The sequence below is a fragment of the Gadus chalcogrammus genome, chromosome 12 (assembly GCF_026213295.1).
Source record: "Gadus chalcogrammus isolate NIFS_2021 chromosome 12, NIFS_Gcha_1.0, whole genome shotgun sequence".
Taxonomy (NCBI): domain Eukaryota; kingdom Metazoa; phylum Chordata; class Actinopteri; order Gadiformes; family Gadidae; genus Gadus; species Gadus chalcogrammus.
In genome coordinates this window covers 29506914-29527379 of record NC_079423.1, presented here as the reverse complement: position 1 = coordinate 29527379, position 20466 = coordinate 29506914, and the positions used below count along the sequence as shown (strand labels likewise).

The 20466-nt window shown below is 44.3% G+C and overlaps 3 protein-coding genes across 6 annotated transcripts; all 3 read right to left on the bottom strand.

Annotated features, from left to right (window-relative positions):
• Nucleotides 1-2167: 2167 nt before the first annotated feature.
• Nucleotides 2168-9635, bottom strand: marchf2 (membrane-associated ring finger (C3HC4) 2). The gene is made up of 5 exons (XM_056603647.1): nucleotides 8625-9635; nucleotides 7331-7651; nucleotides 6500-6695; nucleotides 6153-6362; nucleotides 2168-5240 (listed from the first exon to the last, which is right to left on the bottom strand). The coding sequence occupies exons 2-5, from the start codon at nucleotides 7510-7512 to the stop codon at nucleotides 5085-5087; spliced, it is 744 nt and encodes a 247-aa protein (XP_056459622.1). The 5' UTR covers nucleotides 7513-7651; nucleotides 8625-9635; the 3' UTR covers nucleotides 2168-5084.
• An 82-nt stretch (nucleotides 9636-9717) lies between these two features.
• LOC130393068 (ras-related protein Rab-11B-like) lies at nucleotides 9718-13589 on the bottom strand. The gene is made up of 5 exons (XM_056603648.1): nucleotides 13451-13589; nucleotides 12107-12302; nucleotides 11471-11659; nucleotides 10860-10945; nucleotides 9718-10762 (listed from the first exon to the last, which is right to left on the bottom strand). The coding sequence occupies exons 1-5, from the start codon at nucleotides 13488-13490 to the stop codon at nucleotides 10617-10619; spliced, it is 657 nt and encodes a 218-aa protein (XP_056459623.1). The 5' UTR covers nucleotides 13491-13589; the 3' UTR covers nucleotides 9718-10616.
• A 167-nt stretch (nucleotides 13590-13756) lies between these two features.
• Nucleotides 13757-19045, bottom strand: LOC130393065 (golgin subfamily A member 3-like). Of its 4 annotated transcripts, XM_056603645.1 has the most exons (12): nucleotides 18334-18417; nucleotides 18136-18235; nucleotides 17851-17929; nucleotides 17645-17748; nucleotides 17370-17531; nucleotides 16690-16893; nucleotides 15525-16485; nucleotides 15322-15430; nucleotides 14980-15241; nucleotides 14647-14801; nucleotides 14343-14458; nucleotides 13757-13848 (listed from the first exon to the last, which is right to left on the bottom strand). In XM_056603645.1, the coding sequence occupies exons 2-12, from the start codon at nucleotides 18169-18171 to the stop codon at nucleotides 13808-13810; spliced, it is 2229 nt and encodes a 742-aa protein (XP_056459620.1). In that variant the 5' UTR covers nucleotides 18172-18235; nucleotides 18334-18417; the 3' UTR covers nucleotides 13757-13807. The 4 variants fall into 4 exon arrangements, with proteins under 4 accessions (XP_056459620.1, XP_056459619.1, XP_056459618.1 ...); XM_056603644.1 differs by lacking the exons at nucleotides 17851-17929; nucleotides 18136-18235 and adding an exon at nucleotides 18818-19045 and having other exon boundaries at nucleotides 18334-18412; XM_056603643.1 differs by having other exon boundaries at nucleotides 18136-18404.
• Between the last annotated feature and the right edge of the window lie 1421 nt (nucleotides 19046-20466).

Genomic DNA, 20466 nt, shown 5'->3' with positions numbered 1-20466 from the left:
GGCTCAATTTCTGTGGAAATCACAATTTCTTTAATTTTAAACGTAATGCTACCATGTCACACATAACATCAGACATAATTAATTTACAAATCTCAGTGGGAAGTGGAGAGAGCTGTGAGCTAACCCCCTGGAGACCGGGGTTCAAGTCCGGTTGATGTCTACTGTTGGAAGACTCTTATCTCTATTTCATGCGAATTATAAAGTCAAGTATAACCTTTGCGAAGAATTTTACCGGTGTCTTGATGGTGCATTGTTAAGTTCGGAGGTTAATACTCTAAACAGCTCATTTTCGGATCCCCGCATAAACGTAGCCAGGGGTGCCACTGTCGGTATTTATTGGTCAACATGGAAAAAACATGAGGGGTAACTGTCGTTTTTTAAAGGCCGTCATGAAATAAATATAAGGGGTAACACTGTCGATATTTATCAAATAAAACATAGGGGGTAACACTGTCGTTTTTATTGGTCGTCATGAAAAAAAACATAAGGGGTAACACTGTTGTTTTTTATTGGTCGTCATGAAAAAAAACATAAGGGGTAACACTGTTGATATTTATCAAATAAAACAGGGGGTAACACTTTTGTTTTTCTTGGGTCGTCATGAAAAAAAACACAAGAGGTAACACTGTCGTTTTTTATTGGTCGTCATGAAAAAAAACGTAAGGGGTAACACTGTTGTTTTTCATTGGTCGTCATGAAAAAAAACATAAGGGGTAACACTGTCGTTTTTTATTGGTCGTCATGAAAAAAAACATAAGGGGTAACACTGTCGTTTTTTATTGGTCGTCATGAAAAAAAACATAAGGGGTAACACTGTTGTTTTTCATTGGTCGTCGTGAAAAAAAACATGAGGGGTAACACTGTTGTTTTTCATTGATAAAATCAAGTATAACCTTTGCGAAGAATTTTACCGGTGTCTTGATGGTGCATTGTTAAGTTCGGAGGTTAATACTCTAAACAGCTCATGTTCGGATCCCCGCATAAACGTAGCCAGGGGTGCCACTGTTGGTATTTATTGGTCAACATGGAAAAAACATGAGGGGTAACTGTCGTTTTTTATCGGCCGTCATGAAATAAATATAAGGGGTAACACTGTCGATATTTATCAAATAAAACATAGGGGGTAACACTGTCGTTTTTATTGGTCGTCATGAAAAAAAACATAAGGGGTAACACTGTTGTTTTTTATTGGTCGTCATGAAAAAAAACATAAGGGGTAACACTGTTGATATTTATCAAATAAAACAGGGGGTAACACTTTTGTTTTTCTTGGGTCGTCATGAAAAAAAACACAAGAGGTAACACTGTCGTTTTTTATTGGTCGTCATGAAAAAAAACGTAAGGGGTAACACTGTTGTTTTTCATTGGTCGTCATGAAAAAAAACATAAGGGGTAACACTGTTGTTTTTTATTGGTCGTCGTGAAAAAAAACATGAGGGGTAACACTGTTGTTTTTCATTGATAAAATCAAGTATAATCTTTGTGATGATTTTATCCGGTGTCTTGATGGTGCATTGTTAAGTTCGGAGGTTAACACGCTAAACTGCTCATGTTCGGATCCCCGCAAAAACGTCGACAGGGGTTCCACCGTCGTTATTTATTGGTCAACATGGAAAAAACATGAGGAGTAACTGTCGTTTTCTATCGGCCGTCATGAAATAAATATAAGGGGTAACACTGTCGTTTTTATCAAATGAAACATAAGGGGTAACACTGTCGTTTTTTTATCGGTCGTCATGAAAAAAACATAAGGGGTAACACTGTCGATATTTATCAATTAAAACAGGGGGTAACACTGTCGTTTTTATCAAATGAAACATAAGGGGTGACACTGTTGTTTTTTATTGGTCGTCATGAAAAAAAACATAAGGGGTAAAACTGTTTTTTATTGGTCGTCATGAAAAAAAACATAAGGGGTAAGACTGTTGTTTATTATTGGTCGTCATGAAAAAAAACATAAGGGGTAAGTCAAGTATAACCATTGTGATGACTTTATTCGGTGTCTTAATGGTGCATCGATAAGTTCGGAGGTTAACACTCTAAACAGCTCAGGTTCGGATCCCTGCAAAAACGTTGACAGGGGTAAAACTGTTTTTTATTGGTCGTCATGAAAAAAAACATAAGGGGTAAAACTGTTTTTTATTGGTCGTCATGAAAAAAAACATAAGGGGTAAGACTGTTGTTTTTTATCTGTCGTCATGAAAAACCCATAAGGGGTAACACTGTCAAATAAAACATAGGGGCCTTTACGGTTGCAGCAGCACACTGAAACCATTCAAATATATCTTATTTGCAACTGTTGGGGGTCATGTTTACTTCATCTCATGGTGCAAATTAACAGAAGAGGCCGAGACTTCTGTTTACCCAACGCTGTTGGCACGCTATGTTCACCTCAAAGAGTTGGTGCAAGGACTCAGATGGGAGTGTGGTGGACTAGTGGTGGTTTGTGAAAAAGAAATTATGAGCCATGTACTGTCTCCCGTTATGAAGCATTGTCTTTTATTTGCGTTGCAAACACGTCTCTGTTGAATTGCAAATAACAGTAGTTGAGTGAAGACTTAACTCCCTCTTAACTGCACATCATAATACTTACTAACATGAATAATTTCAAACATAAATTACAAATGGTAACATTGATAACTCACCCGCCCCCATAAAAACAGATGTACAAATATTCAAATTCAAATATCACACACAAAAAAAACATGTTCCCTGTGATGTACAAAATTATAATTTGAAATCCCGATTTCTTAGTTGGAAATTCAAAGGATGCTCCTACTGGTTATCTCCACAGCGTTGGAGTCCGAGTGCCACACACTGTGTTTAAAAAACACATGACTCCACGGTTCTTTGGACAGAATACAACCCATGACTATTTTTTTCCAATTGCAATAGAAATAGAAATGAGAAAGCAGGTCTACGGCCCCTTGAGAGATGGTAGTTTGCATATATTGTAGACAACCTGTGTACACAGCCCACTGCAGACGAGAGACTTAGTTTAGCTCTCTTGTGTGAGCAACTTGGTGTTCTGCTCCTTGTTGTACAATAAGTAGATGCCCTCTATACAATCTTTACGTTCAAGTGTCGTATAGGCTAACCCGTATAGAGAATCTGCAAACAGCACTTTTTATAGATGCATGAATTGTCGCAATGCAAGGTCCTAATAGGATGCGTCCCTAACCAGTGGCTGATCACAGTAAACTGATGTCTATGTATAGCTGATTGACTCAGACCAACCACGCAGACAGAACCCCACTGGGGGCGTCTCTGAATGACAACAACATTCACCTCGTTGGCCAAACACAGGAATCAATCTATGGATGGGTTTCCGTGTTTGTGCAACAGGGTGTTGTGCTTTGGGGTTATACCTATTTAAAATCTCATTATTAATATATTATCACTCATACCCAATTCCCTTGTACCGTATTGATTTAATAATTTAAAAAGTTTAAAGTGACCATCAACACTATAAAGCAAAGGAGTGGGGATAAGCAATCACATGTTTTCTGACAGTCAAGACATTTCTCCAAATACCTCTTCTCTTTTCTCAAAACATTGATTTGTTATTTTAACTCATTAATTGCATTAAGAAGCCTCTCCCATTTAGTTACTATACGATTGTTGCATAAGTATACATTTGTAGGTGGCAGTAACCACGGCAAACCACTCCCATAAATGGAATTGTCAGACTCACTTATCTACAATTTAGCAAAATGTTGTTCAAGCATGATTACAATAAAATACTGAAAAATATTATTTATATACATAAAAAATACCACATAAGAACAGTGTGCATAAACCTCAATGTTTGGCCTGGCTGCATCATGGACAAGAGTTCCTTTGGAAACTACAGGGGACACTTCATAATAGACACACTCATGAGAATGAACCACTACAATAAACATGACATCAAGTGAAGAACGGCACATAAGGAAGAACTTAAACGCTTAAACACCAACAGAGGGTCACCAATGAATTTAAATCCATCCAACGCATGGAAAGTACTACAACAGAAACAAAAGCCGCTGGTTCTCGAGAAATGAGAAATAGCACCAGACTGCAGCAAATTAATATAAAATCTCTTCTTTTTTTCTTTTTTACAACACAATATCCAATGACTGGATAGATGAAGGCTATGTGCTGGAATCAGACAGAGCTGGTTGGGATTGATCAAGTCCCTTACATAGAAATATAATCCACTTTACACAATGAGCAACTGCTGCCACACGTAATAGGAGCTAATCAACAGTCTTGTCAGATGTGTATAATTCCTCTGTTAGTACTGTGAAAGCACATAAAAACACTTTGACACCAACGTGTCACAGCTGTGGCACTTTGGTGGCCTGCGCAAGAATAATAAATGCTCAAGAAGGATTCTCCTCTCAGCCCTAGTTGGTATAAAATAATAAATAAAATAGAAAACGACTAGATAATAGCGGAAACCAGTGAGTAGGAGTGAGAGGCCGTGCCTAGAAGCGCCTCTTCAACAGGACATCACGTTGAGAACCATCCAGCTCAGTGCTTTATTGTCTGGCCTCCGAAACGCCTTCTGAGGCCTGGACATACAAGCCTTTCGAATTTATATTCTCATCCCAAAGAAAAGGGATTGATATATTCCGATGAGATTTAGGGAAGTACCAAGGTTTTATCCCTCAGAATGAATCAGAGACGTTTTGGTGTGGCCTTGTTTTTTCCTGTGTAGACTAATGAAGGGCCAAATCACAAACTTTAAACATCATATATTTAAGGAAATCTTTTTGATGGTTGATTACTGAAAATAATTAGATTAGACAGGCCCTAGGCTCTTTGTGTTTGCAAGTCCTGTAAGTGTTGGTGAGCATTATTCAGTGCCTCAGCAAACGCTGTAGTAAAGGGCCAGAGAGTTTGACAGAGAAAGTGTTGCGGGCAACAATGAACTCAATGAAATACAGCATGTACAAAAAAAAAGTGCTGATGGAATCGATGAATCGATGAAATAGTATTACACGTATCCACGAGTGCTTTTTGTTAAAAGTCCATCGGGGATTCCTCTCAAAAGCCTCAGGCGTTACCATAGCGACATTACCTGTGCTCTCCACTCAATCTCATACGATGCTCTCGTCTGCAGACTTCAATAGTTTGGTTGACACCAGGGAATGCTGGGTAGTGTGGGAGCCCTTGGCATCGGGGAGGAGCAGTTGTACTTTCTGATTGGTTCTCCTCCATTCAGAGTAAAGCTGGCAGTGGTAGCGGAAGGACACCTGCCAAGGACAGACAGGGAGTGGACAGAGAGACGGCCAAAACTAAATGAGTTTCCGTCATTCGTTAATGTTCTACATCCTCTCAAGGAAACAGTGGTTACAGTGGGGCAGAGAAAACGGCAGTTTGTCCACTTCTGCTATTTAAAACTGAAGCAAGGGACACAACAGTGCACACAGACAGACAGACAGCAATCTCAACTCAGGTAGCATTAAGTAGAAACCTCTTTATGTAGCACTGCTGTGACGTACGGCCGCAGAAAAGAGGAACAGCTCATATTAGCTGCAACCTTTTCCTTGACCAGTCATTTCTGTACAAGTCATACGTTTCCATAAGTCCGTTTGTTCAACAATGTGTCGAGCAATAACAGTCTACCAGAGCTCGCTTTCCATGCGGCAAGCAAGCCCGTAGACAGAACTTGCGCAACAGTACATGTTTAACACACCATCCAAAAAAAACAAGACCAATTTGAATCTCTCTTCTGAATAGTTTTTAACCAATGTAACCTATGGTTTATCGTCTGGATTAGTGATGGGTGATAACAGAGAGAGTGCATAAAAGAGTACTTGTAACCGCAGTAACCAACCTATCTGGTTCTTAAGGAATTCAGCTCTTTGTGGCTTATTTTCAAGGCCTCGTACAGTGTATTGTGTATCTAAAGGCTCAGTTATGGCTCCACGCAACGCAATGACCACGGCTGTTTTGGTTCTGCATCGGGTTTTAGTGGGCGGAGCAACCACAGCCCCTGCTACTGCGTCGCCTCGACTCAAGGTCACACATGTTGGGAGGCGCACATGACGTCGGGCCCTTGCGGTAGACGCAAGGACATAATAGGTCCCTGGACCCCCTTGCGTTGCGTCGACGTGGAACCATAATCAGCCCTCTACTTCCATACGAAGCCCGGCGTGACTTACGAGAGTCCAGAGGACGTAGATGGTGAAGAGGGCGATGGTGAGGGCGATGAGGCCCACCGCCTCCAGCCGGCTCTCCAGCTGAAGGTGGTCCTGAGCGCCCCTCAGGCACAGCCAGCCCGAGATGGCCGCCAGGGGTGTGATGAAGAGGAAGCACACCATGTCACAGAACAGGGTCCTCTTCTCGTTCCGGGGGCCGGGGTCCCGCAGCCACTGTGTGGGGGGGGGGGGGGGGGGGGGAGCACAGAGCAACGGAAATGAGGAGGTTTGCAAAAGAGTCGTTCCGATACCGATACCAGTATCGGGACTTTTCTCACAAAGTGCAACCACTGCGTCGGGCGGGGGGTTACCTCTGTGAGGGGGCGGGGCCGGCGCTCGATGGTGAACTCCGTGTGGCAGAGCTCGCAGTAGCTGGTGTTGGAGGCGGAGAGCCAGCGCTCCAGGCAGCTCTTGTGCACGGCGCCCAGGGTGCCCGTGCAGTCACAGGGGGACAGGAGGCTCTCGCCGGCGCCGCACTCGTGGCAGATGCGGCAGATGGGTCCGTCGCTGGGAGGGCGGAGCAGAGGTGCGCTCAGAATCAGTGACATTTTTAACCTGTGCTCCAGTACGTTTACCATGCCTTGCGTCCATAAGGGGGGGGCATGCCCAGAGAGCTGAGCCTACCTGAGATCACACTGACATGTTTGGTGAGCCATATAACGGCTGGGGTGAAAACCAGTAAACCATAAGTAGTTTTTTACCATCAATTTAAAGTCCTTCCATTACAATTACATTTACATTTAGGGCATTTAGCAGACGTTTTTTTTCCAAAGCAACTTGCAATAAGTACATTTGTCAGAAGAAGAGAAACAACCAGATATCTCTGTCGGTACAGTAGGGAGGTTCATAGAACCAAGTGCACAGCGCTAACAATCACTAGGTTAACCCATTTCCAGTATACAACAAAGCCAGCTAGGATAAGATGCTACACGATGCTACGTACAATGCTAAGTACTACTTTTAAGTGCTAGGACGTACAACACACAATATGTGCGTAGATTAAGTGTGAGGACGTACAACAACATACAATAAGTGCGTAAGAAGGGTGTGGGGGTGGAGGGGGGGAGGTGAGGGGGGAGGCTATGCAGAGTCCAGGTGAACTAGTCTGAACACATGAATTCTGTTCCCAGCGTGAGCCTCACCTCTGTGAGACCGGAGGTTTGAGGACGGTGGACGGCAGGCGGCCATCTTTGGCGGTGACCTGTGTGAAGTACTGGGCGGCCTGGCCGTCGCCGCACACCTCCTCCACGCCCTTGGACAGGGCGGCGTTCCCGGCGCAGTCGCACAGGGAGCCGGGCAGGTGACAGCATTCCCCCGTTGTCATGGTTACGGAAGTGGCACGCAGGTCCGGGGGGGTGTGTGTGTGTGGGGGGGGGTTAGTCTCAGGGACGAGGGGTTGACGGTGGGGGAGAAGGAAGAAGGCACTGCTGCTCTCTCCCACGGGTTGGAAGGGTTAGGCCCAACTGAGCCAGAAAAATAAGTTGAGAGAATGAATACACGGCCCACACTGTCAATTTGATATCATGAGTTGAGATTTAAATGACACATTACATGTATGTCTCTTTCACAGCAAAAGCATATAAATAAATGGATAACAAACTAGCATGCTGCTCTTCTGTCTACATCTCATTTGATACAGTGCAACAACTAAGACGATCTTAGCCATTGGCATCCATGTGTTTTGCACTGTAACCATTCAGCAGCTCGGAGTCATAGTTATCAGCTAAGGCTTAAGGAATCTCTCATGTATCGCAAAGTCAGTCAGTCAAAGACTAGAGGTGCGGCCAAAGGAAAATGCCTGTCGCCCTTCAGATAACGCTGCGTGACAACAACAGATCCGTCGAATGGGATTTAAATAGCTGGTAGTGAGTCTGTGGGTATCGATATGAAAATGTGTATGGAGACCTCCACTTATTAGAGTGGATACATAAGGAACGGCAAACTACAGTGCTGTCCCCCGTTTACAACATACTTCAACAATTGTAGTGAATGCGTTTAAAATGCAGTTACACAGAAGTACATGAGTGTGTGTGTGTGTGTGTGTGTGTGTGTGTGTGTGTGTGTGTGTGTGTGTGTGTGTGTGTGTGTGTGTGTGTGTGTGTGTGTGTGTGTGTGTGTGTGTGTGTGTCAGTCAGTGTGTGTGTTTGACAGACACGAGTGTGAATGCAACTTTAATGGCCAAATTGCAAAGCAGCACATCATGCATTCAAGTGTGTATTACGTTCCATGACTATGTACCTAGGCCGTCGATAGCTTGTTTTGGTCATTTTGCTTTCACATTTGCCATCAGTATATAATAGATAGACACACTCTAGTAATAGGTCATCCATGCCACAATCCTCTCAGCTCTCAGTGTTGTTAGCGCGTCGCCTGCTAGCGTTAGCAGGTAAGCTATGTGACTAAACTGGGTGTGGGGGGGGGAATAGAAAAAATTACCTCGAATTTGGCTCCGTTTTCATTTTATCAGATGATGCGTCCGTGCAAATAGTACTACTTAAACATCACACATGGGTGATACCTGCCGTTGAGGCTATGTTGTTTAAACGCGTTTACTAAGATGGCTAACAACATGTCTAGCTTGTGCTCAGCTGACAATATACAACAGCAGGCAAGGTTCCGCTTTTCCTCAGACTCAGCAAAGTAGGTTTAACCGGGTTGTGGCAATCCAAGGGCCCGAGTGTATAGAGGGCGGGGCCGCTGGTCGTTGACAACCAATCCGAGCACCCCCCAGCGTATGTTATGATTAGTGATTGGTTGGTAACGAAAAGAGGAGTCGCCCACTGTACGCACAGATCCTTGGATCTAGCAGTTACCCTTTAAGAAAATACTCCGAAGGGAGGGGGCATCGCCTGTCCTTCTGAGACGGAGCCAAACTAATGTTATTTATGGTCGAAGGGACAAGGAAAACTAAGGTATTGGCTAAAAAGTGGATATAGTGACTAACTGTGCTTTGTACCGTTCACCTTACGCGGTTTGTATATTTATTCTAGGGGAGCCCAAGCCATTCTGGGTGACCTAAACTTAAATCCTAGTAATGTTTCTAATTGCATGTTGGCTGAACATTTATGTTAAGTTAAAAGTTTCTTCCATTCCGTTTAAAAAGTTTGGTCAGTCACTGATAAGACACTAGCCGCTCCTCCACACCTATGCTCGTCCACACCCCTAACCCAGTCTATATGGTCCCCACCTGTTGTGCCTGATTCCGCCTGAAGGAGTGGCATGCTATTGGAGGACAGCTGGGCATACAGGACCTCAACATGCACATGCCAAGCATTCTTAAGTCCGTAGAATTCCTAAGCTTTTAGAGGTGCTTCCCACGGAACTATTTGCATGGGAGTTTGTTATGAATATGATAAGGACCCAGCATTGTATTCCTTGGAACTTTTCTATAGGAACCTACTTGAAAGCGTTTCAATTATGATATGGCAGTAAGGTATATTGCCAATTGAACTGATTAGGAAAGAGGTGGAATAGTGATGTAGCTATTGTGTTGTTATTGTTACAAGAACGGTGGCTTGATGACAATAAAAGCATTGAGGAAGGGTAAAAGTTTTTAATATTAAACAAAATGATAAAAAAAAATGTTGAAAGACATGCGTATCTGTGATATCATCCCAATGTTTGCAGTAATCTAATCAACTTCTTTGGTATTTATGCAAACTCATGCTGTCAAAGAAAAAATTAAATAAACTATTGATGTATTTTGGCCAAACTCCAACCCATCACCTCAATCAAACTTAAGGACCCCGGCTGATACTCAGTGTTGACCACACAACCTTGGCTCAAACAAAAGAAAGATAGCTCTAAAGCAAAGCTGCCCTGTTAAACGCCCAAGATCCCCACCTACTGAGGTAAGTGAAGAACAAGAGAAAAGAGAAAACAATCAAATCCAGATTTGACAAAGATAGCATCACAATATCACCGCAATGCTTTCATTTCACAGATAAAAAAAAAGAAACTTGCTAGTTGGAGTACAAAACGACAAATTCTTTGAGATATCTCGCCAGTCCAACCAAAGGACTAGGTCATACAATCAGTGTCGATGTACGCTCCTTAGATGAAAATGCTAAATGAAATGCAAGAAGAGCAAAGCAACGAGCCAACCAAAAACAGACGACACAAACAGAACTAGAACCAACAGTCAGTCGTGAACAACAGTCGAGGCCTCCAGATACTTTTTTTTTTTTCTTCACGTAGGAGGTACACACCGTAGGAGTCAGAACCCTCAGGAGCAGAACACAACTGTATGGAAGAAGGAGATTTCAGGGGGAGTCCATCGGCATATGATGATGTCGAGGTTGATGGTGGTGTTGATGATGGTGGTGTTGATGGTGGTTGTGGTGAAGTTAATGATGATGATGCTGAAATTAATGATGATGATGATGATGATGATGATGCTGAAGTAACTGATGACGGTGATGGACGCCATCACAGGCTTTGGCAGCACGGGAGTTTGTTTCCCTTCAGACCGTCGGTGGTGGGAGGGACGCTGATGTCCACCACGTTGTTGCCCGGAGAATCGTCGTGCGAAGATCTGTCGGACATCTGCTTCTGTGACACGATGCGGTAGATCTCTGAATAGAGAGACGGAGGAGACGGGGTATGACATAGGAATGCAAGGCGTATAAATGCACACGGGAGAATATTGTTCGTATGGTTTACGCCTCCTACCTGTTAAAATGTTCTTAAACGCTTCTTCTACATTCGTAGAGTCCAAGGCGGAGGTTTCAATAAACGAGAGCGTGTTCTTTTCTGAGGTGGACAGAGACAAAAACACAGGTTCTGAGTTAACATTCACATTTACATTTAGGGCATTAAACAGATGCTTTTATGGAGTACATTGCTCAGAAGAAGTTGAAACAATATGTCGCCGTCAGTACAATAAGGATTTTTATAGAACCAAGTACCAAGCACTATCAATCGCTCGGATAAAAGTGACATATTGTACCACCAGGTGTGAGTGTGATTAGCCATTACGAGCTCTTTTGAAATTCTGCCGCTTCTGACCTCAAAAGTAGGTGCATCCATCTAGATCTATGACGGATAGATGAGCATCGTTTGCTACAATCCACGGGCTAGGCTGGTAGACTGATCCATCCAGCACACATCTAGGTGGACACGCGCACTTGGGATTTCAGAAGAGGCCATTCTTCAGAACGGCTTGTAATGGCTAATCACACCGGGTGGTATAATATGTCACCTTTAACAACTCTTAAAAGTTCATTCCTTGCTTCTTCTCAACACCACGCTTCTCGAGACGGACCGCCGGCGCCTCACCTGAGAAGGCGTGGGCCTCGTCCGTGGGCACGGCCCGCAGGTGGCGCAGGTCGCTCTTGTTGCCCACCAGCATGATGACGATGTTGTTGTCGGCGTGGTCCCTCAGCTCCTTCAGCCAGCGCTCCACGTTCTCGTAGGTCAGGTGCTTGGCGATGTCGTACACCAGGAGAGCCCCCACCGCGCCCCGGTAGTACCTGCAGGCCAAGGAAGGAGTGAATATATGGAGCCATACATGGCCATAGCCAGGTTCCATCTTCTAGAAATAAAAATGAAATTAGAAACTGAACACAACCGTATACAAAATCAGCTGTTGAGAACATCTCAGAGATAAGTAAATATTAATTCTTAATTCAGAGACTTGTAACTTGGTGCCCCTCCCCCTATTTGAACACCTGCAACTGAAGCCCCCCCCCCCCATTAGCTATGATGCACTGCAGGCAAAAAGGAAATCGTTGAGAGAATGCCACAACAAAAAATAAATATTCACAAACATTGTCAAATTAATGACTCGTGACGTGACGAGTCCTTCTTAGAAATAATTTAAATGTGTATCTATTTGGACAATAAAGCAGTAGTCAAAAAAATTAATAAAAATAGAAATAGGAATAGTGTCCTCCCAAAAACGAACCAAACCGACTCACGCTGATGTGATTGCTCTGTAGCGCTCCTGGCCAGCTGTGTCCCAGATCTGAGCCTTGATCATCTTGCCGTCCACCTGGAGGCTGCGGGTAGCGAACTCCACCCCGATGGTGCTCTTACTCTCCAGGTTGAACTCATTCCTCGTGAAGCGGGAAAGCAGGTTGCTCTTCCCTACTCCTGAGTCACCGATTAGTACAACTAGAAGGAAAACACACAACATAAATATAACACTCACACACACACAGGGCAATGACAAAATACACACAGGTGGCGCAGCAGCTAAATTAATACTGGGACATTGATGTTTGGCTCATCCTTTCAAAAACTCCTTGATGGTGCTGCTGGCCTACAGCTTTGAACCGTTGCTACACCTCATGCAGAAGAGTTATTCAACATCCAACGCGGAGCTGCCATCTGATGCACTCAACGGAAGTGGCAGGTCTTGCTCCATTGCGCTGCTGACTTGTTGATCGCAAGGATGTCTAAACATTTCTGCTCTCGGGCGTTGCGTCGGGCTCCTTCTTGATGATGTGCCAACTGTAGTTTCGCAACGTTTCCGCAATCAAAGCAAATATTAAGACGCTACCAAGGTAACATGGGCGTTAGTGTTGCAGCTGGTAGTCAAAGCATTGCAGCTGTACATGATCCCCCAACACATCGCTGCACTGAGGAACTCACAACAGATCGTACACAAAGTCGTTTACAAAGTGAGTGCATTGCTGTTGAAATTAAAGCCAGGTCGCATGACATCATTGACGTGTCTTAATGGCCCGTGGGGTTGACTACACCCACCTGACTCAAAACAAACGCACACACACACACACACACACAGTGTCAACAATAAACAACACAAGCAGGGATGGCTATGATGACATCAGTCGCAGTGTTCACATCTCAGTCCAGAGCATAGGAAGCGTATGTCCACCACATTGTTTCTGTAGGACCGACATCAATAAAACGCATGAAAACTGCCTCGTTCAGCTGTGCGCTTAGCATCTATAATGCTAACGGGTTAGCCGCTGAGTCGCACTACTCATCTGACCATAGCGAATTCCATCAGTGTGACTTAATGCTACCTAGCACACACGTACTAATTGCTGACCCCGACCCCCCTCCTCGAAACACGTATGTTGTCAGGCAGCATCATTTGGTTAGATTCAAATACCGTTGTCTGGTAAACTTTTTTTTTTAATGTAGACACGTATAATGTAAACCTTCCGTTAGCTGCCAGTAGCGCTTAGCCAAGCCAGCTAGGAGACTTCCTCGCCCCGTACTGGTGACGGCTGTCACCTAACTTCACGTCCACCCAAAAGTTTGCATCGCTGCCCTATCTTTAAATGTCTTACCTTTGAAAAGATAGTCGTATTCGTCATCGCGGGCCCCCATTTTTCACGACAAGTTTGATAAAGGCCACTTCTGAACGGATAACGGACACTTCTGCCCTACCGCTGACTCCGGTCCACCGGTCACAGACAGTATGAGGAAGGAAGGCCACCCGGGATTATTGACAACCGATTCAACCAATTGGGACTCCCTGCCTCTTGACTGATAAATTCATCGACCAATCACAAGCAACTGTGTGGCTTGTTTTCCATCATATTGTCTTTTCCATCTGGGAATTCAGAAAAAATAATAAAACTTAAGTGCAGTTGTTTCTTTATTACACATGTTTTTAGGTGTAACTTTCAGATGACGCGTAGGCTTTATGGCAGACGCATCTCGTTCATTGTCTTCTGGCGATCCACTGTAGGGCACAAAGGGGAAAGGATGTGGTCTTCATAAATTATAGAGTAATTTAGAACAAAACAAGTCTTAAACACACATGATATTGGAAAGTCGCATAGGGGTTTTAGTGGATGCTTCCCTGTATTATTAATGTAGTTGATTGACAGGGATAACAGAAATTATCATAATTTCAGGCAAATTAGGGGGATTATGGCAAAATTACATTATTCGCCCCCATATTTCCGGGGGCGGCGTGTGCCTCAGGAGGTAGATCAGGTTGTCTGGTAAGCGGAAGGTTGCTAGTTCTAGGTTGCTGAGTGTCGAGGTGTCCCTGAGCAAGAAACCTGACCCTAACTGCTCACGATAAATTGGCTGTCGCCTTGCATGGTTGACACCGCTGTCGGTGTGTGAATGTGTGCATGAACGGGTGAATGTTTGGCAATATTGTAAAATGCTTTGAGTGGCCACCGGTTAGAAAAGCACTGTATAAATGCAGTTCATGATTGCACTTACTCGACTGCAGTGCCCTGAGCTTTTTCTGCACCTTTAGTAGATTCTGCAAGTATTCTGCAGGCTTCAGCTGAGTAAGGCAACAGGCCTCACCCTTTCCATCCATAGTCAAAGGTGTTCTGAAACAAATAAACGGGATCATTACTGATGGGGACAGACTCATGTGAACTGCCTTTACACCCTGTTTAAACTTTGGAACACAACACAAACAACTACGACTGAATATCAACCAGTTGTCGAGGCCGTCTCCCGTCCCCTTATTGACGTTGATTCGACATTGTTTGATGCTAAATGGCAGCCGCATTACCCGTTGGACCATGGCGAAGACGGCCCTGTAGAATCACAGCTCGGGGCCGGTGAGTCGGCGGGGGGAGGGGGCGTGTCCCACCACGCCGAGCGGGGCGGTCTACACGGGGAGTCGTCCCGGCGTCCCTCCCTCACACTGTGCCCGTGACCGTGTACCTGTCCACAGACCACACGCAGGAACACACGCAGGTCTGTTGCTAGTGCACACCACCGCAGGTGGTTCCAAAATTCAAATCAGGGTGGTACTACTTGGGTCCGTTACTTAAACAGTTGAACACCACTGGTGTACTTCAATGCTCACCAGCTTCTGCCACTGTTTTGTTATTTCCCATACCTTTGCCGACTCCTTCTTTCTTTGCCCGTCGGTCAGGACGTGTTCATGGTCGACGGAACGCAGCGTTGCTTTCGGGGTGTCCGGTTTTACCCTCTGCTCAGCTTCTCTGGGGGTGGACTGTCCTCTTCCCGGCTCACGTCCGTGGGTGCACTTCAGCAGGTCTACCTGTAGGTGGTGCTGGACCTCGGCGAGGTCCCTCTGTGTCATCCTGAGACACTGCAGGGCGCCTTCCTTCTCCTTGGTTTGAACGTGTAGCTCCTGTCTGTCTAACATGACACAGTTGTTTGTGAGGCCGCAACACCGTTATAAATTACTCTACTACTACACGGCGGACGAGCAAACCTGAGGTCCAGGACGGTGCCTTGCAGCTCCCTCTCAACCACTGCAACCGCCTCCAGCTCTCTGTTTTGACTTGCTTGCGCCTTCAGCAACTTGGTGTTTAGCTCGGCCACTTCGTTCAGAGAGAAAGAGAAAGAGGGATGAAAGGCAATGAACTGGTTTAAATAAATAGGCGCAGAGTTCCTCAAGTTTTGACCAAAACCCACCGTGGGCTCGGAGCTCCTTCTGGGCGGCCGTTCCTTTGTTGGCGGCCTTGAGGAGCTGGTGTTGGAGCCGAGCCGTCTCCTGGGCGTAGCGGCTCTCCGACCGGCTCCCGCTGTCCTGCAGCAGGGCCAGCCGCTCCTTGGTCAGCCTCAGCTCCAGGTCCAGCCTCTTGGCTCGGCTGCGATGCTCCTCCTCGCAGCCGACGAGAGAGCGGATCAGAACCTGAAGGCTCTCTCGGTCCTCCGTCTTGCCCCGCTCCAGGGCTCGCCGTTGAGCGGCGCCGCCGCTCGAGTGGCTCTCGCTGGCCAGTAACGTGTCCTGCAGCGCCAGGGTTTTGTCTTCCAAGGAGCCCAGAGCCTCCTTCAGCCTCTCGGCCTCGGACTCCGCCACGGCGAGGGAGCCCCGGGTCGCTCGGACGGCCTCCTCGGCCGAGTTGAGTTTGAGCTGCAGAGAACGACACCTCTCCTCGGAGGTCCTCTGGCTCTGCCCGAGGCAGGCGGCCTTCTCTTCCGATGCTCTCAGGCTCTGCCTGAGTGACGAGACGCTCTCTTCAGAAGCCTTCAGGCTCCCCTCCAGGGACGAGACCTTCTCCTTCGATTCATCCACCCTGCGTCTCAGGGCTTTGACCGCCTCTTCTTCGGACGCTTGGTTCTTCTGCTGGAGCTCGATCTTCCGCTCGAGTTCGCCGACGCTGTGTCTGAGAGACTTTGCGTGCTCCTCGGCACCGAGGAGGCTGCGTCTCAGCGATTGGTTGTTGTCCTGTGAGGCCCTGTGTGCAGCTTGCAGATCGAGTCCTCTCTGCTTTGTCAGTTCCATGTCCTGCTCTGCAGACTGTAGGGTCGACTTGCAGCTGCTCAGGGTCTTCTGCAGAATCTGGGCTTTGTCGGTGCTTTCCAGTAGATACCGCTGCAGTGAGATGACCTGCCTCTCGGATTCACTTAGCTTTCCCTCCATCAAAATCACCTTTTATATTGGAATTACGGATGGAGGGAAAGGGTTATCACAACGTCTAACATGCAGCGTTGATTAATGGTGCAATAACGCAAGAATAGTCTGTGTCCACCATGATTCGGTGCGTACAAAAATCAAATTGATTGTTTAAAGTAACAACATTGTCAACAATGAATGGTTTTTCAATATCCATGCCGCGTCATAAACAGTTAGTACCCTGTCCTGTTGGTGTCTGATGTTCTGGTGCAAAGTGTACTGGGCTCCCTTGTTCTCATGCTCGACGGACTGGAGGGAGGAGTGGAGGCCGCTGACCACCGTCTGGTGTCTGCTCTGAGCGTCGTTCAGCTCCAGCTTCAGGGCTTCGTTCTCAGACAACAAGCACGTCCGGTCGGCGGCAATCAGGTAGCTCTGAAGTTCTTCCTGTTTGGTCCGGCGGTAGATGTCAGCGTGAAAAGGAGCGGCAGAACAAAATGTTTTATAATGTTAAGGGGTTTGTTGGCTGTCACACGACAGGTGTATATTATAGGTCATGTACAACTACATTGAGGGGCCTTTAGCAGACGCTTTTATCCAAACAGACTTACAATAAGTACATTAGTCAGAAGAAAGATAAACAACGATATATCGCTGTCGGTACAGTAAGGATGTTCATAGAACCAAGTACTAACAATTGTTAGGTTTATCCATTCCCCTTATACAACAAAGATAGCTTGGATAAGATGCTACACAACTAAGCACTATTTTCAGGAGCAAGGACACACAACAAACAATAAGTGTGTACGTAGAGTGACAGGAAGTACACCATACAATAAGTGTGTAATAGGGGTGTGGTGTAGGGGTTAGGGGGGGAGGCTATGCAGAGAAAATAGTTTTAGCGAATTGTAATCCTTACAAACCATATTTTTGCTAAAGCCGATCTTTAGAAGGAGCTCTTGCAGGGTTGGGACATGGAGGATTACATGTCTGGTCTGCTGGTACCTCTTAAGCTCTTTCTCGTCCATGTCATTGTAGCTGACCACAACGTTAGTGGCTTGCTGATGAAGTTTTTCTAAAAATGGCTGAAAACATTATCATTTTCTCGAAAAGAGAATACGTCATCCTGATGAATATTACACCAAACTGTAAACAATCATCATGACAAAATCAAAGTGTTATCAAAGTGCTAACTCACCTCGACTTTAGTCTGGAGGAAGCGTTCTTGAACCATCTCGTCTACTACTTCACCAAAGTCGATCTCATCGTGCAGTTTTGTTAAAAATATACTAGTTTCTGAACCTGAATTATGATTTGGTTAAAACAGAACCAACAACTTCCAAAACCAATAAATAAGATGGTACCATTTGCATGCCTTGCTTAAACAACATCCATATTTCTCACCGTTTAGCCCACTTGCCACACCTGAGCACCTGCTACCGTTATGTCCAAGGCACTCATGACTGATGGGATTCCCGTGCCCCTGGAAATAAAGGGAGGCATAATAGTAGTAATACATTCAACTTATAAAACGCTTTTCTAAATACTCAGACGCTTTACACTAGAGTGAACACAAAATAAAATAATTTAATAAGAACGTAGGCCTATACAAGCAAAAAGATAAAAATATTAAATAGGATAACATAAAATAGGTAGCTAAAACTAGGACTAGTCAAAGTGCGAACTCACCTTGACTTTAGTCTGGAGGACGCGTTCTTGAACCATCTCATCTACCGCACCAAAGTCGATCTCATCGTGCAGTTTTGTTGAAAATATATCGTTTCTGAACCTGAATTGTGATTTGGTTAAAACAGAACAAACAACTCCCAAAACCAATAAATGAGATGGTACCATTTGAATGCGTTAAACAACATCAATATTTCTCACCGTTTAGCCCACTTGCCACACTTGAGCACCTGCTACCGTTATGTCCAAGGCACTCATGGCTGATGGGATTCCCGTGCCCCTTGAAATAAAGAGAGGCATAATAATAATAATAATAATAATAATAATAATAATAATAATAATAATAATAATAATAATAATAATAATAATAATAATAGGCTACATTCAACTTATATAGGCCTACCGCTTTTCTAAATTCTCAGACGCTTTACAGAGTGAACACAAAATAAAATCATTTAATTAGAACGTAGGCCTATGTAAGCACAAAGAAAAAATATATATGAAATAGGATAACATCAAATAGGTAGCTAAAACTAGGACTAGTTAAGAGGAGGAAGGGGAGATAAGGGGAGGAAGTTATGTGGTGAAAGCGATCTTGAAAAGGTGGGTTTTGAGGGCACGTTTAAATGATGGGTGTGTATGGACTAAAATAATCACACCAATTGATTGACATTGATCGACATACCTTGACGGGCAGGCTGTCTTGTTCTAAATGATCCCTCATTTTCTGGAGGACAGACGATATCGTAAAAGTTTCAAAGCCATTCGGCGAAACTTTCCAAGTATTTGTAGAATTTATCCGTTAGCATTCTCATTTAAATGTGTTGACAGTTTGTTATTTATTCTCCTTGGAAACATGCTTAAGAGGCCCTCACAGTAGGGAGCGTTCTCTGATACGTAATCGCTTTGGTTTTCTAGGCTAGGGCGGGAGGTTTGTTATCCTCGTGAGAACAGCGTGATCTCGCGAGGAGTTCACATTCAGTTTATATACCCAGACCTTCTTTAATATGTCCATGACCCAGACGCAATGAAATTAACCCAGAAAAACATACGAAATAGACCAATAGAACGAATAACCGCTCCCGGTTTCAGACATCAAAAACAGAGCAGCACAAAAAGATTCAGACAGAACGGCTTTATTTTTTTTGTATTCAATCAGATCGAGTCCAAACACATAGGCCATCTATTTATCATCGTGTATAAATAGATGAATATACACAGATATACATAAATACACGTCAGATATGCATATTCATTTTTAAAACATGCTATGTCTCTGTAAAAGACTCTCCCTAAGATGAGGGCACATGGCGTTGAAAACACGAACACGAACACAGCTGGACAGTCGGAAGAACCCCTATTGATTTTGCATGTAGGCCTAGAGTCAATTGGACACATTTCTCTTATTTTTGAATATCTTACAAAGCCACAGCTCTGATTCATGGACCATAAATATAGCTGTATCTCATTTAACACATCATTGATATGGTACAGTAAATTATGTAGATCGCAATAATTTCTTGCCAGCAGCAAAAAAATAAAACAAATAAAAATAATATTCTCCAATTAAAATGGAAAATATATTTATATATCTTTGTATATGTATTTATAATCATATGTACACATTCGTAGGAGCACAACAATCAAAAATAATAAAAACAGAACAGGTGGAAAAAAATAAGTGAAAGGCCTATGTTGTGTTAATCCACAAAGGCAATAATAATGAACTTAAAAGCTAAACTGTACAAAATATTGCTGCTATGGGCTCCATGTGATGCAAACGGATGACAACTGGCCACTGCACGTCATGAAGATGGAAATATCGATTTTACAACGTCTGACATTGACTTCCCTTGACACGACTCACGCACCAACTGAGGAAAAGTGTTTTCACAGAGGATGACTAGAATAGCTTTTTTCAAAATGTTGTTTACATACCTTCAACCCACTCAACTTGAGAGTCCTTTCAACGTTAGCCACAGAGATTACAGTAAACATTTATTCTAGAATGATTGTGATCGACTTCACTGTTACAAACACTATTTTCGTAAAACCAAAAAGCAGCCGAGTAGGACTTTTCTTCCATAACTGAAAATAAACTGAGATGGCTGTGGTAAAAACGAGTGATGTCGTGGATCATTTGGCCTCTAGTTCATATGTCCTACCCCCCCCCCCCCCCACCTCAAGTGCAAACATTCACATTCTCCACAAACGTCATATTGCTCACCAAGTCACACACTGCACATATTGACCCAAAATACTACAACTGTTTTGCTAAATCTAGAAATATTTCAAATGTCATCCATCTGATATAGTGTTTCTTAAAGAAGTTTG

What these genes read in the sequence shown, in the direction of transcription:
- marchf2 (XM_056603647.1), bottom strand. Translation starts at nt 7,512, where the DNA reads ATGACAACGGGGGAATGCTGTCACCTGCCCGGCTCCCTGTGCGACTGC. An exon ending in AAACCTCCGGTCTCACAGAG is followed by an intron (nt 6,696 to 7,330) that starts GTGAGGCTCACG and finishes CCGCCCTCCCAG; the next exon opens with CGACGGACCCATCTGCCGCA. An exon ending in GGCCCCGCCCCCTCACAGAG is followed by an intron (nt 6,363 to 6,499) that starts GTAACCCCCCGC and finishes CCCCCCACACAG; the next exon opens with TGGCTGCGGGACCCCGGCCC.
- LOC130393068 (XM_056603648.1), bottom strand. Translation starts at nt 13,490, where the DNA reads ATGGGGGCCCGCGATGACGAATACGACTATCTTTTCAAAG. An exon ending in TACAGAGCAATCACATCAGC is followed by an intron (nt 11,660 to 12,106) that starts GTGAGTCGGTTT and finishes CTTGGCCTGCAG; the next exon opens with GTACTACCGGGGCGCGGTGG. An exon ending in GTTTAAGAACATTTTAACAG is followed by an intron (nt 10,763 to 10,859) that starts GTAGGAGGCGTA and finishes CTCTCTATTCAG; the next exon opens with AGATCTACCGCATCGTGTCA.
- LOC130393065 (XM_056603643.1), bottom strand. Translation starts at nt 18,300, where the DNA reads ATGGTACCATCTCATTTATTGGTTTTGGGAGTTGTTTGTTCTGTTTTA. An exon ending in GAAAGAAGGAGTCGGCAAAG is followed by an intron (nt 14,802 to 14,979) that starts GTATGGGAAATA and finishes GTCTGTGGACAG; the next exon opens with GTACACGGTCACGGGCACAG. An exon ending in GCTCAGGGCACTGCAGTCGA is followed by an intron (nt 13,849 to 14,342) that starts GTAAGTGCAATC and finishes TGTGCCCTACAG; the next exon opens with TGGATCGCCAGAAGACAATG.